We start from the raw sequence: 17,784 nt of genomic DNA, 5'->3' as shown, positions 1-17,784 counted from the left end.
CCGCTTCCTGAACATAACTCCAGGGGCACAGACACTGAGATCAACAATTAATAAATGGGACCTTTTCAAACTTAGAAGCTTCTGTAAGGCAAAGGACACAGTGGACAAGACCAAACAGCAGCCCACAACTGGGAAAAGATTTTCACCAATCCTAAAATCTCTAAAATATACAAAGAACTCAAGAAACTAGTCAACAAAACACCAAATAACCCTATTAAAAAATGGGGTATAGAACTGAAGAAAGAATTCTCAATAGAGGAAATAAAAAAGGCTGAAAGAAACTTAAGAAAGTGCTCAACATCCTTAGCTATCAGGGAAATGCAAATCAAAACAACTTTGAGATACCATCTTACTCCTACAAGAATGGCTAAAATTAGAAACACCAATGACAACTCATGCTGGAGAGAATGTGGAGAAAGGGGAACACTCCTCTACTGCTGGTGGGAGTGCAAACTCATACAGCCATTTTGGAGATCAGTATGGCGATTCCTCAGGAAAATGGGAATTAGTTTACCACAGGACCTGGCAATCCCCTCTTAGGCATATACCCAAATGATCCACATCCATGCAACAAAGACATCTGTTCAACTATGTTCATGGCAGCACTATTTGTAATAGCAAGAACCTGGAAGCAACCTAGATGCCCCTCAATTGAAGAATGGATAATGAAGATGTGGCACATCTACACAATAGAATACTACTCTGCAGAAAAAAATAATGGTATCTTAAAATTCACAGGCAAATGGATGGTACTTGAAGAAACCATCCTGAATGAGGTAACCCAGTCCCAAAAATAGGAACATGGTATGTACTCGCTCATGTATGGATTTTAGACCTAGAGCAAACGATCATCAGCTTATAATTCACACCACCAGAGGAACTAGGATACAAGGTGTATTCTAAGAGATTCATATAAAGTCCCTCACAGAAGGGGGAAGGGACAAGTCCCCCCAGAGCACAGGGGGAAGTGGGGGGGGTAGCGAATGGACAGAGAAGTAGGAGAAAGCGAGGGGGAGGAGAGGAAAACACGTGCTACTAGGAAGATTGAGTCCGGATAGGAATAGAAGACAAGAGAGAGAGAGAGAGAGAGAGAGAGGGAGAGAGAGAGAGAGAGAGAGAGAGAGAGAGAGAGAGAGAGAGAGAGAACATAAAAGAGGGAGCCAATATTGGTTTGAAGATAAAACTGAACCCAAAGAAAGGTCTAGAGAACTACAAGACTGCCGCCAACTAACAATTTGAGCATCCGTGGAAAGGCTACCATGAATGCCCTTCCCGGATAGTGAGATCAACAACTAACTTATCCATGGAGCCCTCATCTAATACCTGTTGGAAACAGGAGCAAACACCCATACATAAACACTGAGTTGAACTAGAACCCAGATGCAGATGGAGAGGACAAGACCAGGCTGCAGAAACACATAGAGACAGCTGACCTGAACAAGGAGGAGCTAATGAGCACCCCAGACTGATATCTGGGAAGCCATCATGGGACTGACTCAGGCCCCCTGAATATGGGTCTCAGCCAGGACTGAACAGTCTAAGGGACCTCAGACAGTGGAGCCAGGATGTATCCCTGGTGCACAAAATGACCTTGTGAACACATTCCCCATGGAGGGATAACTGCCTTAACCTAGAGACAGAAGAGAAGCCCTAGTCCCTACTCCACATGACCTGTCAGATCTACATGACCCCAACTGGATGGCATTCCCCTATATATGGAATTGGGGTGGGGGGATGGGAGGGGAGGGTGGTTAGGGTGCATGTGAGAGGGCAGAGAGGGTAAAAGGGAGGGAGGGAAATAAGGAGGGAGGGAGAGGGAACTGGGATCGACATGTAAAATAATAAATTAAATTAAAAAAAATCTGTCTGCAGTCAATTCAAATCCACAACAGAATTCAGAGCTATCTGTCCTGATTTAATCCCTTCACCAAATTCACTAATCACTTCTACCAAACTACTTTTCCCACTAGGATAGAGAGACCAGAAGTCTCTACATATAGAAGAGAAAGCCAACCACTGTTTATGGGTTATCTTATGATTGTCCACCTTAATAAATTGTGTAGTGTTTAAAGTCAATTGAGTTATTCCTAGGGAAACAAGCCATGAACAAATCATGAAAATGTTCTGTCTTCTCAATTTGTCTATTTCAATTACTTCTCTTATTGTATTGTCTTCATAATGATCTTACCAGACACTCTTGTTTCTGATTTCAGTAAAAATGTCTCCAACGTTTCACCATCAGATGTGTGTGTTGATAGTTTCTGATAGATAAACTTGACATGGTAAGTTTGGATTTTGCCAGGTGTATAGTGGCACATGCCTTTAATCCCAGTATTCAGGAGGCACAAACAGATGGGTCTTTGTAAGTTCTAGGCCAGTCTGGTCTATAAATTGAGACTCCCCCCATCTCAAAAATCCAAAACTAAACTAAATCTAAAACCCAAACCCAAATCCAAACTACCACACAACAAAACACCCTTTAAATGTTCTTTCTAGTTTACTGTTTTATTTTCATTTATAAGACGTTGGTGCTGAGATTCATTAAGTTCTTTTAGATTATCCATCTTGGGGCTGGAGAGATGACTCAGGCTAAGAACACCTGAGGCACTTAATAAGGTTCAAGGTATAAGAAGACGCAGAGCTTTTCTTGTCCTGACTGCCCAGTCCCAAATAAACACACATGACTTATGTTAATTACAAGATGCTTGGTCAATAGCTCAGGCTTATTACTAACTAGCTCTTACATTTAAATGAACCCATTTCTATTCATCTAAGTATTTCCACATGGCCATGGCTTTACTTGTCCTCTTGGGTGCCCCCTTGGGTCTCTCTTGACTCTGCCCTTCATCATTTGAGTCTTCAGTTTGATTTTCTCACCTAACTTCCTGCCTGGCAACTGGCCGAACAGCATTTTATTAGCAAATAATAGAAATACATATTCATAGTTAGAAAAGTATTATTCTACAGCACCAGGGTTTTGTTCCCAGCACTCACATGGTGGCCTTAACTCCAATTCCATGAGATCCAATGCCCTTTTTTGGTGTCTATTGGCATTGTACACATGTGGTGCACATACATACATGCAGGCAAACCTCTTATACACACAAATTAAAAATGTATGTAAAAATGTAAAGTACCTATCCTATTGATATTACAGAAGCTTCTCAGTTTGAGGAGGTCCCATTTATTAATTGTCGATCGCATTGTCTGTGCTACTGGAGTTATGTTCAGGAAGCAGAACGACCATATTCATCTATGGCAGTGATTCATGCAATGGGAGGTTAAATCATGAGCTTTGAAAAGAATTGTCTTTGCCCAGCTGGTTCTGGGAAATGGCTGACTATACAAATGAGCCAGATTTTTGTCTTACTGCTGGACATCACAGAGACTTCTGTGATTTAACACTGTGAGCCTCTCAAAGGTGGACAGATGGATGATGCACAGTACTTTGTCACCTCCTTACACAGCAGATACCTTTTATCAAAGCGCATACATTCAATTCTCTAGGGACAGTCCTCTGTTCTTATGTTCTTTTTGGTGTAATCTTTCTTTTTTGGATCTTGGTATCGAGGTTGTGATGAACCTGGAAATACATTATCTTTGCTTTTACCTTGTAGTAGGTTTTTGTTGGAAACAGGGTCTTCCTATGAAGTCCTGGCTGTCCTGGAACTAACTATGTAGTCTAAAGCTGGCCTTAAACTCACAGATCTGCCTGCCTCTGCCTCCTGAGTGCTGGGATTAAAAGTGATTGCCACCACACCCAGTCTGGTAGCAGTTTAATAATAGATTGTCTGTCCCCTTATGGTGTGATTGGACTTGTTATAAATCCATTTGGACCAGTGGTGTTTCTGAGTGACACAAATGCCTGGAATGCATTTGGACATCATTCCCACAGAATCTTTTCCTCTGCAGGCTCTTCTGCTTGGCACACTAGCTTCAGGATCTGGCTATCTTGGAAAAGCCTGGGTTGTGTGACGGCGAGTCCTGGTGCACAAGCAAATCAAGCCCACTACTGTGTATGGTCCAGTTTAGCACATGTACCCTCCAGGGACTGCAGGCCTGGCTGTGCAGGGGCAGGTGGTTCAGGGATCAAATCCTGTTGCAGCCTTTCTGTCCAGCCTGAGGGTCCTGCCTGCTCCATTTCATTCTGACTCCCTGTACCTTTCCTCAGGTACTGCAGAGGCAGGCATCCTACTCTAGATGCCACCTTAAGGCTTGCCCCCAGGCCCCTGTGGGTAAATCATTTGCCCAGCAAGAGGGGCAAGCTGAAACCTGCTCTGAGCGTGGGGTCAGTCTGAGGCCCAGCTGCACTGCATTAGGTCAGCCGGGCAGTGGGGAGAGCGGAGGAGATCGCCCTGGGGTCCAGTCAAGCCTACAAGGGCCAGGTTGGAGGGCGTCCCTGCAAAGGGCCATCCCGGGCCTGCAGGCCTGGGGGGCCGGAGCGTCTTCCAGGGACCTACGGCGGAGCTGAGCGGTGGATAAGGGGTACGGCGAGGCCTAGCGGAGCCGAGCGGAGGCCGATTGGGGGCGGGGACCGAGGGCGCCGGGGGCCACAGGGCGGTGCGCTCCCGGCTCCGCCGCAGGCTGCGCGCCCCTCCCGCCCCGGCCCCGGCCCGAGCCATCGCTGCCGTAGTTGCTGCCGCCGCCGCCGCCAGGCCGCGCCCCGCCCCTCGCCGCCGCCGCTCCCGGGGAGGCTGCGCTCGAGCTGCGGCGCCGGCTGCAGCCGCCTGGGCCCCGGGCCCGGCTCCTCCCGCGCCGCCCGGGCGATGAGAAGCTGCTTCTGCGTGAGACGGAGCCGGGACCCGCCGCCGCCGCAGCCGCCGCCGCCCCAGCGGGGAACAGTTAAGTGAGGCCCGCGCGGGAGGACGGGCGGGGGCGGGCGGGCGCGGGAGGAGCCGGCCGGGCCCGGGCCTCCGGGCTGCGCGCCCGGCCCGCGTGGGGACAGGCCCGGGAGGGCGGCCTCCGCCCAGCGCGGTGCTGCAGGCTCGCAGGGCTCCGGCTCGGCCTTGCGGCTGCAGTGAGCTGGGGATTCGAGTGTTAGCCCCGCTCCGAGGGTGGAGCCAGGTGAGGGGCGACGGTCTCCACCGGGGGCACACGCTGGGGACAGGTCCCTGGACTCTCTTGGTCTGGGGTCTGGCTCTCTGCTGTCACGTGGGTGCGGGTGAGTGTGCACCTGACTCTCAGGCATCATTACCTGGGGGTACCCAAACTGTAGGGCACCTGTCTGCAAGGTGACCAGTCATCCAGGAAGCATGGTGGGCATTTTGATGAACCTCTTCTTGCAGTAACTCCGACCAGGGCAAAATGAGGCCTAAGGGGATCACATCCTCAGAGACAGGAACTGTGAATAAGGTAGACCCAGGAGCATCTTTGTTCCCTTTGTCTTCATCACACAACTGTCCCTGAATTATCAGCCTATCTCTCTTCTGTCCCCTGATCCCCAAGGACCTGTTCAGCAAGACAAGAGGGAAAACAGGCAGGCCCAAGGCAAATGGCCATTGCCCCTTCTCCCTGCCCCCTTTTGAGACCCAGAGCGCCTGGATTTCAGCCACATTGGCAGACAGCAGGCAGGGTTCCTCTTTCAGGGCCTTTGTCTCTAGCGGTGCCTTCTTGGAGAGTGTTTCCTGACAGCTGGTTGGGTACTATCTCCTTTTAACAGGGCTAGCAAATCTTATCAGCTGCCTTGGGAAAGTTAGAAGATAAGCCCTGGAGAAACCTATACTAACTGACAAACTCTGAGTAGGCGAGGTTAGTTACCAGAGATGGTGGCACCTTTCTTGCCAGCTGGGAAGTCACTCAGGGATGCTTTGAGGAATTGTGTCACACTCACATTTAAGAGAGTGCTGAGAATCAGGGCTTCTGCAGAGGGGCTGGTCACCAAGACCCGCAGAGGTCGATTGACAGATCAGTGGCTGGTTCATTGAATATAAAATCACCTTGTCTCATTCTCTTCGTCCATCCCTTCCTGATACAGCTTAAAGACCTTTGCTGCACCTATATTGGTGGACCCTGGCCACTTCAAGAATATTTCATTAAGGTTAACTGTAAGGGCTTTAACATGAGACCCTGGCCTGGGCCTGGCTTTTCTAATGAACTTTTCTGTGTCTCCATTTCCTGGTATATAAACTGAAGCTAACAACTCTATTGTAGGGTTATGGTGGAATATAAATGAAGTGTTACAGGAAAATTTAACATAGTGCCTGCCATGGTGTGGTAAATTATTAGTAAAAGCAGAATCAGGGCTCAGGATCAAACATGTGCATATTGGTGAGCTCTACCACTGAGCCACACCCCCCCAGCCGAGATAGCAGTTACTGTTAAGCATTTGGTAATCAGACTTGCTTACTTAGTTTATTTTTTTAGTGCCTTTGTGCAGGCGTAAGAAGGACCTTCCCAGTGAAGAAGGACCTTCAAGCCGTGCCATAGTGAACACGGCTTGAATTTGAGAGCTTAGGTTGGGTTCTATCCCACTCTTTAGACCCTATGTGACCCTAATAAATCACTATCCCTTCCTTGAACCTCCTCCATCTTCTTAATTGTAGAAGTGGGTTACAAATAATACTTACCCCACAAGGATCAGCAGTCAGGAAGATAATTGACCCTTCAAAGAGGCAGAGAGCCTTGTGAAAATTAAGTGGGATCCAGCCCTCAGCAGATGCTTACATGATCCGCTGCTGAGATCAGGCCCCATCAGCAAAAGAACTCAGGGATATCTTGATTTTTGTATGTGTTACAGAACCACATGGCCATTTAATCACAATGGCTGAATGTCCTCTCAAGGCTTAATAAGTAAGGGAGAGTCCCAACATTGAACTTCTGTCCATTTCATGGCAGGTCTGCTTCAGGGGGATCAGAAGCCTAGTGGCTTGGGTCCCTCTGCTATAGCCAGTTAGAAGTGCTCCAAGCGTCGTGTCCAAAGCGCACCACACAGCCACACAATGATGGTGTTGGGGTTGAGTATGGGGGTGTCAAGTCAGTGGAACAATGGAGATGACAAATGACTGCATTTCTGGATGTGGTTAGGCTGAGGACACTGATGGTGAGCAGAGCCTTCTTTGCCTCCCAGTTGTGGTAGGGCGCCTGCAGTTAACTGCTTCCTTTCCTGTGTCTTTTCCTGTCCCCAGGGCTCTCCTCAACCTTCACCTTACTGTGCTGCCCCAGGGAATTGTGGTTTCCCGGTGCTTCCTGCAGAGCAGGGGCCTAAGTCAATTTCCTTACTCCAGCTGCCTGGCAAACAGAGCCACCAGCAGCAGAGTGTGTGACATCACCTCCCTTGTTGGGGACATCCTATGGGCCGTGTTTGGTTTAGTTGACACACTCCTGGCGAGATGCTAAGCTTGTTCTGGCAGAAATATGAGAGCCCCATGGGACCAAGTCCCAGGGCCACACACAGGAGCTCAGTACCTCAGCTTCTGTGAGGAAGGAGGGCCCTCTCGTTGCCTTCTTGCTGGGATTTTTACTAATGTGTTCCTGTGTTCTTTTTATCTATAGATACAGACTTTGTGTGCACATGCCACATCCATTCTTTAAAAAATTTAAAAACCTAGATACTGACATAATGTTCAAAAGAGTACCTTTATGTCCATTAAAGGAGAGAAACACATGATTCTTTTTAAAGATTATCTTTGTGCATGATAGCAGGGCAAAGCTTCCATGTGTTTGGAGCTCACAGAACAACCAGTAGGAGACAGTCATCTCCTCCCACCATGTGGGTCCCAGGAAGTAAACTCAGGTCATTAGGCTTAGTGGCAAGTTCCTTAACCTGTTTGAATCATTTTCCTGGCCCATACAAAAGTTTAAAACTTATTTATTTTTTTTTTATTTTAAATTCTCTCTCCCCCCCCCCTCTCTCTCTCCCTCTCTCTCTACCTACATGTGTGCAGGTAGTCATGGAGGCCAGCCCTTGGAGCTGGAGTTATAGGTAGCTGTGAGCCACCCAGCAAAAACCATGGGTCCTCTGCAAGAACAGTGTACTCTTAACCACTGAGCATCTCTCCAGCCCCATAAATGAGTTCTTAATGAGCCAAATAAGCCTGTGGAGTTTATGGAATACAGACTCCAGCGTTTCTTTCCCAGACTTCACTGAGGCAGGATGTTCAGGAAAGGGACCCCAGAACCTGTGTACTTAGTAAGGTCATTTGGGTGTTCTTATGCCTACTGAAGTTTGAGAACCTCATTTCCAGACACTGTTAGAAAAGGATTAAATGGAGACAACATCAACTTTACCAACAGAGCTAGTGGTAAGGGTATAGATTGGTGGCAGTTAAGCTAGTCACATGGTTATGCAACTGATCTATGGAACTTTTCTCTTTGTGTGTGTTTGTGTACATTTGCATGTCTGTGGAGGTCAGAGGTCTTCTTCAGGTACTACTCCTCAGAACCATCTGTGTTGTTTTTTGAGGCAGGGTCTCTCATTGGCCTGGGTCCATGATAATTAAGCTAGGCTGCCCAGGAAGCCTTTTATATCTGTCTCCTCAGCACTGGGCTTACAAGCGAGTCTTGCCATTTCTGACTTTTTATTTATATACTTATTTATTTTAAAATTTATTTCATGTGAATGATTGTTTTACTTGCATGCATGTTGGTGTATTGTGTGCATCCCTGGTGCTCATAGAGGATGGAAGAGTATATATCAGAGCCCCTGGAACTGGGGTTACAGATGGTTGTGAGCTACCGTGTAGGTGCTTAGAATTGAACCTAGATCCTTTGGAAGAGCAACCAGTGCTCTTTATAGCTGAGCAATCTCTCCAATGCCAGCCACCCACCTCTGTCTGGCTTCTGGAGGGGCTGAACTCAGGTCATCTTGTATTTTCAAGGCTGAATCATTTGCCCAGCCATAATCGTTAAACTTTTTTGGCTTGCAAAATTGAAATAATTAAACAACTCCCCATGTCCCTTCCTTACAGCTCCTGGCAACTTCCATTCTATTTTCTGTCTCTCTGAGTATGACCATGTTGGAAGCCTTATGGAGCTAGAATGTTGTGATGAGTAACTTTTTCTGACTTATTTTTCTGGCTTATTTAACTTAGAACAATAGCTTCATAGTTTGTCATGTTATAGTGTGGGTCAGATTTTCCCTCCTTCCCAGGGCTGAGTGATGTATGATTGAATGTACTGATTACACTTCATTTGCCCATTCATCATATTTTGGCCATTGAATGAGGCTGCCCTGATTCTGATGTCGATTCTTTGGGGCATATAGATAGCTAGGAATGGATCATATGGGGAATGTTATTTTTAATCCCTTGGAGAGTTAGCATACTTTTCTCCATAAAATTATGGCCGCCATTTACATTCCCACCGATAACAGCAAAGTTTCTAATTTCTCCATCTCCTCCCAGTGTTTGTTATCCCTTTCTTTTGGTAGGTGGTCAGCTGAATGGGTACGTGATACTTTACTATGGTTTGGGTTTTAACGTGCATTTCCCAGGACTTCCTAGTGAACATCTTTTCCTGGGCTGCACATTATCTGTGCATCTCTCACCCTTGGAGAAATGTTTGATGTTTGTTCTTGTTTGCCCACTAAAAACAAGGAGTAAAATGATTCTTATTTAGCTGTATTTTTTTTTTTTTTTTTTTTTTTTTTTTGTTGATTTGGATAGAACTCTTCATCAGATGCTGTGAACATTATGGCTGGCAAATATCTTCCTCCATTCTTTGAGTTGCCTTTTTACTCTGTTGATTGTATCCTCTGGTGCAGTTCTAGATGTTTTATTCACATAATAATTCTGTAGGGAAAATGTATCCAGTGTTCTGACTTCATTTGGTGAGAACTCAGGCCTGTTTTGAGTGATTTGCAAAGAACCACACAGCTGTGAGTGTCTGAGCTTTAACTGTCATTCTGGTCTGACTTGAAAGCTGTGCCTTCTCCATTACTGTGCTCCACTGCCCATCCTACATCAGCTGGTAGCATAAGACGGCCTGGGGAGGCTTGAAGGGATTTGTGTAGGTGGGAGAAACATAGCTGGAGTCTGGCACGCCTTGCTTCAGACCACTGGCTTCCCTTGGCCTTGGCGCCACTGCTTATCTGTGGAATAGGCAGCAGTGCCAATTTTAAAACCGAGTTTAGTTGGGTTTTGTTTGTTTGTTTGTTTGTTTTGGCATTTCATAAACTTTTTTTTCAGAGCCTGTCTGCTGCTTGCTGTGTCCCCAGAAATCCCTGTGTATTCACACTACTGTGTCTTTGTCTATGTCATTGAGACTTGGACCACCGCCACCCTCTGTCTTCTAGGGGGACAGCTCTTCACTCTAAAAGAGATGTCATCTACTTGTAGCCCCTCGCCTTGGGATATTCCTTGCAGCTTGGGTTCACATCTCATCTGTTGCTGCCACTCAGCATTGTGGAGCTTCTCCTACTCTGCATTAACCAGTCTCAGCCCAGATCCAGAACCAGGGTAGGGAGCGAGGTAGCTGCTGATGGGCAAGTTCCTCAGGATAGTCTCCTTGCAGCCAGCTGGGATACCTTTAGCCCCTGCCAGGCTCTCATCCATCACCATGGCATTGAGATCCACTTTTGGAAAAGTCTAGAAGACTCTGAGACTACAGGGTTTCCTCTCCTCCACAGATATGTACTTCTGGATTGAGATTGTCCTGAGGCATCAGTGACCCTGCCTAGGGGTTTGCTTCTGCTGTGTTATACAGTCTCCTTAGTCCAGTGAAAGTTGAGCAGTATTTGAGAAGGCAAGAACCTCATTTATTCGTTCTTTATCTACACATAAACTGTGTATTGAACACCTAGTATAAGCATGGCACTGTGGTACACATAGCACATGTTTGAACAGTATTAGGAAAGTGTATAGCCTGAGCAGCAAGGCTGTGTGCATGCACCTTTGTTCACACTTGTTTACATGAGCAAATGTGTACGACTAGACCACCTGCTAAGGGTGATAGTAGAGCTCTGGGTCATGGCACTTGTCTGGATGGGCAGCTGGAGAAGCTTTGGGAAAACTGGAGAGGTGCCTGACATGTTGGATGGTGGAGAATCTTGGTACTCTTGGGTGACCTGTGATGGGGAGAGAGAAGCTAGGGCACTCATTCTGAAATTCTTCTCCATGGAAAGTCACCTTCAAGTTCAATTCGTTTCATTCATTCATCATTTGCTTTTCAAATGTGTGATGAGGACCTGCAATGGGGTTCTTGAATTGCAGGTGGTGACCAGCTGTTTGAGCATCAACTGGGATCCCTGCCCAAGTCCCTGGCAGCCTCCTGGAGTCTTGTTTCTGGCATAGGGCTCAGGGCTGTGGGTTTTAGCGGCTTCCCAGGAGACACTCCTGCATACAAGCTGCCACCAGCCAGAAGACTCCTGCTACTGCATGTAGGAGTCTCATCCTAGCTCTGCTTAGACATCTGACCTGTTAGGGAGGGAGTTGTGGGAGGATGTGTGAAAGTGAGCCAGTTGGGGGTGTCAGTGGGCTGTGCAGGTGAAGTTCATTCTGCTGACCTGGCAGACAATGCCAGCAGCAGGACAATGGTATGACTTGCTTATACTATGGCACTAAACAGAAAAGGGTTCTTGCTCTTGGGACCTCCTGGGATGATTTTGTTTGCTGGGCATTTTCCTTCTATTAGCGTCTTCCAATATGGCACCACCAGGCTAGACCTAATGGGAATGGGCAGGATCAGCTCTGATTTGCTGCGATCATAAACCAGGCAGAAAGAGACTCACCTGAGTCCTGGTGGACTCTCTTCCAGCTGGGTTCCAGGACATGTGCAGAGCTAGGTTACAGGACATGTGTGGAGCAGAGTTCCAGAGCTTGTGCAGAACTGGGTTCCTTTGACAGCTTTGTCTGGGCATCGCTGAGAGCTTCATCCTACATTCGTGTGCTTTATGGGAACTGTGTGTGCTCCTCAGTGATTAATATAAATCTGAGAAAGGTCTGATTGGATTGATGCATTTGTATACCAGACTTTCATTAGGAAAAACTCAGCTCTTCACTGGAGGAAAAGGAAGTGCTCACCATTGTTAGTTTTCTAGCTGGAAAATTCTGTGACCTAGGGGAGCTTGGAAAAGTAGTTGTTGTCATTCTTAATATTAGAGTAGCCCTCTCCATAGTCAGTGGCCTGCTGTTCTGACTGTCCAATGGCAGTGGCCCAGGGATTTGACTTCTGATGGTCACCAACTTAGCTGTCCGCATGCCAAGATGCAGGTGGAGAAGGTCCTCTGTGAGGCTCTCCAGCAGAAGCCCCTCAGCTGTGCACTGTCCCTCTCCAGTAGCCTGCTTGCTGTGTATCACCCAGTCTCAGCTTGAAGCCCCTAGATGGGGCAGGTCTTCGACCTCTGTGTTCTGTGGTGTGTGTGTGTGTGTGTGTGTGTGTGTGTGTGTGTGTGTGTGTGTTGTGTGTGTGTGTGTGTGATGCAGAGGCCATAGTTCACCCCCCTCAGAATAGGTCTGTGCCTTTTATCTTCCTTGCAGAAAAGTGCTCATGCTTGGGAGGTCCCAGAGACCGTCCCTGCCACTGGGAAAGAGTTGCAGAGCCCTCCTTGCCTGAGGACACCTGCCTGTAGCAGCAACTTCACTGGTTCACTGGGGAGAGTCTGCCTTTGTGCCTTTCCTTTCCTGCCCCACAAGCAGCAGGATGAAGACAGTTTGTGTTTTGGGTGCCCTTGAGCTTGGACTCTAAGCAAGCTGAACACATTTCATCCTTCTGTAGGGACTTAATTTACTCAATGATTTTTGCCATTTCAATTACAGTCAGCCCACTTTACCTGCCCCCTCCCCCTTTGTACTTTGAAATTACTCTTTTCATAAGATGCCTTTAGCCCTGGTGGGCAGTGCTGGTGCTGCTTCTGAGCCAGCCTTACCCATGCTCTGCAGGGAGGCCAGGATGGCCAGGAGGCCCCCGGGCCTCCTTTAAAAGCAGCAGCTCCTGCCCCAGTAGTCTTTGCCCTGGAAAACACTTTAAACTTCCAGGCCCACTCCCCATCACTGGAAGGGCCTCTGTGGAGGGACTGTGTGTTGTTAGTTAGGTTTTGATTTCAGACTGGAGTTGATAAATCGAGATAAACCTCAGGCTCACTAAAGCTGTGGAAATTAAACAGAGATGATATCAAAGTTGCCTGGAGTTTTCAGCTGTGCTACAGTAGCCTCACTTTCTCCTTTGATTTTGAAACAATGAGCAGCATCAGTTAAGCCCAGAACTGCTGACTTTAAGGGAGTAAGTGCATGGTGGGTAATCCTTTGATCAGCATCCACCCACCACACTGTGAAAGGGCTTCATAGTTAAAGCTCATGTCTCTGTGAGTCTGGCATGACAGAGTTGCTGAGGTGCCATGCTGTGAGGGACAAAAATCTCCTCCTTGCCAGTCCTCCTTCATAAATGCTTCTAGTATGATGTGGAGGGGGGAAAGACCCCCTCTCTTGGAAGACCAGAGTCACTTCACCTCGTGCTGTGTGCATACACACTCTTGTCTGCAGGAGGGATCTTTCAGGGAGACACAAGAGCAGATGCCTAGAGCAGGGCTCTGTAGCCCTTATCCTGGAAATGATCACATGCCCCCATTCAGGAAAGGCCACTGGGACTGACATTAGGAGAACAGCTCAAGGTCACTATCTCCATGACGAAGAGCAGATAAGACTCTCAAGTGCGTTGAGACCCACTGGGTTTCAGATTGACTCAGCCACCCAATTAGGGGATCTACTCTGGCTTTCCCTGTGGACACCTTCCTGCAGCTGTAGCAGGATGGCACAGGCTTGCCCCTCGGCTCCCTTCCTCCAGGTCAGCCTTCTGCTTGTGTTTGGTAATGGAGCCCCTGTGTGCTGTGGATCCTGCACACTCCAGGCCATAGATCAACCCATTCCCTCCTGTGCCGAGCTCAGATCTCCCTCATTAGACCTGAATTTACCTCTGTCCTACACAAACATGGCCTTAGCTCATTTTTATTGTTGTAAATTATTTATGAGGGCAACGTTGAATCTCAAAACTGAGGTGTGAGGAAAATTAATCCCATGTTACTTTTATCTTTCTGTACTTTCTTCCCCCTAGCTTGACTTATTGAGCTATGGCCAGAGAAAGAAGTACTTTGGCATTTTAAAATATAATTAGTGTTGAAACTGCCTTCCCATTTGGGCAGGATGCTGGTCTCTGTGTGCAGTGAAGCATAGCACAGACTAGATTGAGGAGGGTGCCTCTGCCGTCTGCCAGGGCCTGGGAACAAGCCTCAGTTTCCTCTTATAAAGCTAGCTTGGTGGGCCCTCCTGCTCTGAGACGAGTTTCAGCCGACTTGCAGAGTTCTCTACAACTTATCGGGTGTGTTCACATGGCTGAGGAGCAGTAAGAGAGAACAAATGTTGCTGCAGGAAGGGCCTTTTGTGTTTTACCAGTCACCTCCTGCCTGGCAGGTCAATGGCGGTCTTAAACACATGCTCCCTTGTCTCATTCATGGCCCCTCTTCTTCCTGGCAGAGGCCTGGCCCACGACCCTGGGTGGCAGGATACTGTTCTGTCCCTGCACCTTCCCTTCTGACTGGAGGCTCCAAGCAGCCTGAGGAAACATGGAGTGCAAGTTAATAAATGGCCTTTTGTTAGGAAGGTCAATTGAAGTGATGGTAGAGATGCTGTTAAAAGTAATTTGCAGTTAGAAAATATGTAATTCAGGGCAAGCCACTTTGAGCGATGGCCTCTGCCATGGATATCTTGGGTGTTTTCTCATTAAGAGGCTCCTTGGCTGTTGGCGGCTATGCCCCACCACCAAGTAGGCCACAGCCCCTGGAACAGCCATTTGTCTCCTAGGCACAAAGGCAGCCTTGATCCCCAGGGCACAGCAGCAACTCAGAAACCAGGGGAGAGAGGCGGGGCGAGCATGGAGATGGACTGCTGGCTGGGCAAGACCTGCTGTGGGCTGGGCAGGCTGGGCTCCTGGGCTCTGAGGCCAAGCTCTTTGTCTGCTTCAGTTAGAGGCTGCCTGCAGCCATCTTGCTGCTGCTGGGTGCCTCCCTGGGTGCATTGTGGGAGCAGTGTCTTAACCCTTGCAAGTGCACTCACCTTCCTGCAGTTGGCAGCACGTGTCAAGCAAGAGAACCCTTGTCATCATGGAGTGCATTGCCATACCAGACAATGTATCTCCCAACAAATGAGATATTCCTTGTATGTGCTCACTTAATCTCTCTCTGTGTCTCCCTCCTTCCCTCCTACCCTTTTCCCATCCGTCTTCTCCTTTCTTTTTCTCTTTTCCATTCTCCATCCCTCATTCTCTTTGATAGTAAAGGCAGTAGTATTTAGATTTTTTTTTGTTTCACATGTTCTTTATTAAATTCACAGCATGATATTTAACACTGGCAGGATTTGTACATTTTGCTAATGAGTTGTTAATTGCAAAGCATTTTTTTGGTAACCGACAGCAGGTACCAATATTTTGCAAACTGCAGCCGTGTGGTTTTTATGTTCCCCATAATACAGGATTTTTCAGGGGCAGAGGCATTTTGTTTAGTGATTTGCTCTGGATTGGGCAGGTGCAGGTATTTAACCCTAAACCCATATTGGGGTCACGCATGTGGAGTCAGTCACTTGGTAAATATTTGCTTAAAACCTCCTGGATGTGAGGGCACAAGCCCTGTGCTGTTACAGATAAAACCTGCTAGAAAATGAAAATGGAACCAAGGAAAGGGTATAGTGGTATGCCAGGCTGTTGGAAGCTTATTTTCAGTATAAGCAAATAAAATATAGCTGTAACTCGGCTAAGAGGGCAGGGATGCCAGGCACTGCCAAGCCCTATCTAGAAACAAGTCTGTTTCTGGGGTGCTTTGTGGGCTTTGCTGACTAAATGGGTGACCTGTGTGTAGCATTTTGGTGGTTCCTGTGCAGTAGGCTACAGCACTGTGAGTGGCCAGTGCTTTTTTTGATAGGCTGAGGAGCAGGAACTTGCTTCCTGCTATCTCTTTAGGCAGGATGTTTGTTTGGTTGCTTTTGAAACTGAAGCCACCTTTGAAAGCACTGCAGAGGGTCAGCTGTGATTGCTTCAGAGTGAGGTGGAATTTATCGTTGTAAAAGTACAGTACTCTGTATCAGGTGTTGCTGTTTGCATTTGGTTTCTGGGGCAGCGGCTGGCCCACTGCTCTCCATACTTCACCAGCCTCAGCTTCTGGCTTCTGGTCCCGTGCAGAAGCAGCAAACCACAGAGCAGTGACTCCACCTCCCTTCTTTTCATCCAAGTGGTCAGTGAGAATGAGGGTCACTGTTAGTGCTTAGCTTTGAGTAAGCACCCTTTGACCCAGGGACAGTTAAACTACACAAAGAAGTGGGCCGGCCCCTAGTGCATGGTGCCTCCCAGTTGTGGCCCAAGCCAGAATCCATGTAGTCTTTTGTTGTTGTTGTTTGCTTATTTGTTTGTTTTTGAGACAGAGTTTCTCTGTGGCTTTGGAGCCTGTCCTGGAAATTGCTCTGTAGACCAGGCTGGCATCAAACTCACAGAGATCCACCTGCCTCTGCCTCCTGAGTGCTGGGATTAAAGGCGTGCACCTCCAACGCCCAGCCAGAATCCGTATACTCTTAAACCCTCCAGTCCGCCTGCTTTTTTCTGGGTGCCTTCTGTGTGTCATAAACCTCTCTGGACCCTTTCTTAGCTTTTGCTACGAAGTGGATCAAGACCTCGTTTTACAATTAGGAGAAAGCTGGGGCTCCCCAAGGTTTAATTTCTTGTTCAGACCCTAACTTGTAAGTGTGAAGTCCAGAACCCCTCACACCTGTGCCCATGCCCCAAATGCTGTCTCTGGTTTTGGAGTTAATTGAGTTTTCTGCTGAATGGATAGGCTGTAGGTTTGGAAGCCTAGTCCATATGGGAACACTGTATGAGGGACAGAGGTTTCTCTGAGACTTTGCTAGGGGTAGCTCATTTAGTAGTGGTCCTCGTTCAGAAATCAGGCAGTTGGAAGTAGAGTTAAGAATAATGTGGGGCTGGGCAGGTAGCTCAGTGGATGGCATGCTTGTTTGGCCTACATAAATCCATCTCTAGTGCTATATAAAACTAGATGTACACACCTGTAATATGATGTACACACCCAGGCGGTGGAGGCAGGAGGACAGAAGTCCAAGACCAGCCTGGAATATACAGAAATGTGCTTTTGGGTTTGAGTGGAAATTACCTCCTGGGAGCAGATAGGAGCCCTCGGCATTCCATGCTAACAGCTTGAGGTGTGGTGGGTGAATTCTTGATCTGAGTTCAGGGTCAGATAAGGCAAGGTAAGGAATGTAGAGCTCCGCAGAGGATAGCGTTCCCAGGATTAGCTGTCTGGGAGACCTCCTTCATTCACATTGAACACTGAGTTTAAATTTTGTGCTCTCCATTTCCTTTACCAAACCAGGACCAAGCAACCATGCCTGAAGTCAAAGAACTCTCAGAAGCCTTGCCAGAGACACCAATGGACCCCATCACGGGAGTCGGAGTAGTGGCTTCCCGGAACCGCGCCCCGACGGGCTATGATGTGGTAAGACATAGTGCCAGCTTGTCTCTTGTCTCTCAAGAGAGGAAAGTCACAGCCAGAGGGGTCCAGGAGTCAGAGGGCCTGCTAAGGTCATGGTGTATGGGGTAATTTCCTGGCTTTTGTTAATTTTTACCTTTTAATTAGAACCATTGATTTCCAAAGTTACCTCTAGTTTTGATGTTTCATAAAAAGGATTTAGGAAAGACCCAGGGGCTTGTCTTGTATTGTCCCAGGGGTGTAAATGTTCTGAGTGTGCTGTCCTTGCAAGTAGCTGGAACCTGTGCAGTGATTAGCTTAGTGTACGATTGAGAGCCCTGAGTCTCCCCAGTGTAGGGCCAATAAATCAGGTAACTCTTTGTCATGGGCTG

The 17,784-nt window shown here is 47.6% G+C and overlaps 1 protein-coding gene across 1 annotated transcript in view; it reads left to right on the top strand.

The window, feature by feature from the left end:
* The first annotated feature begins 4,554 nt into the window (after nucleotides 1–4,554).
* Nucleotides 4,555–17,784, top strand: part of Mvb12b (multivesicular body subunit 12B) — a 151,755-nt gene continuing 138,525 nt past the window's right edge. The window contains exons 1-2 of the mRNA XM_051185249.1: nucleotides 4,555–4,841; nucleotides 17,297–17,419. Coding sequence (XP_051041206.1) covers nucleotides 4,767–4,841; nucleotides 17,297–17,419 — 198 coding nt within the window. The 5' untranslated portion in view covers nucleotides 4,555–4,766. The remainder of the gene's footprint in view (nucleotides 4,842–17,296; nucleotides 17,420–17,784) is intronic.

Source organism: Phodopus roborovskii, unplaced genomic scaffold, assembly GCF_943737965.1.
Source record: "Phodopus roborovskii unplaced genomic scaffold, PHOROB, whole genome shotgun sequence".
NCBI lineage: Eukaryota > Metazoa > Chordata > Mammalia > Rodentia > Cricetidae > Phodopus > Phodopus roborovskii.
Note: the sequence above shows the minus strand (reverse complement) of the source record. Positions and strands in the feature narration are given on the sequence as shown.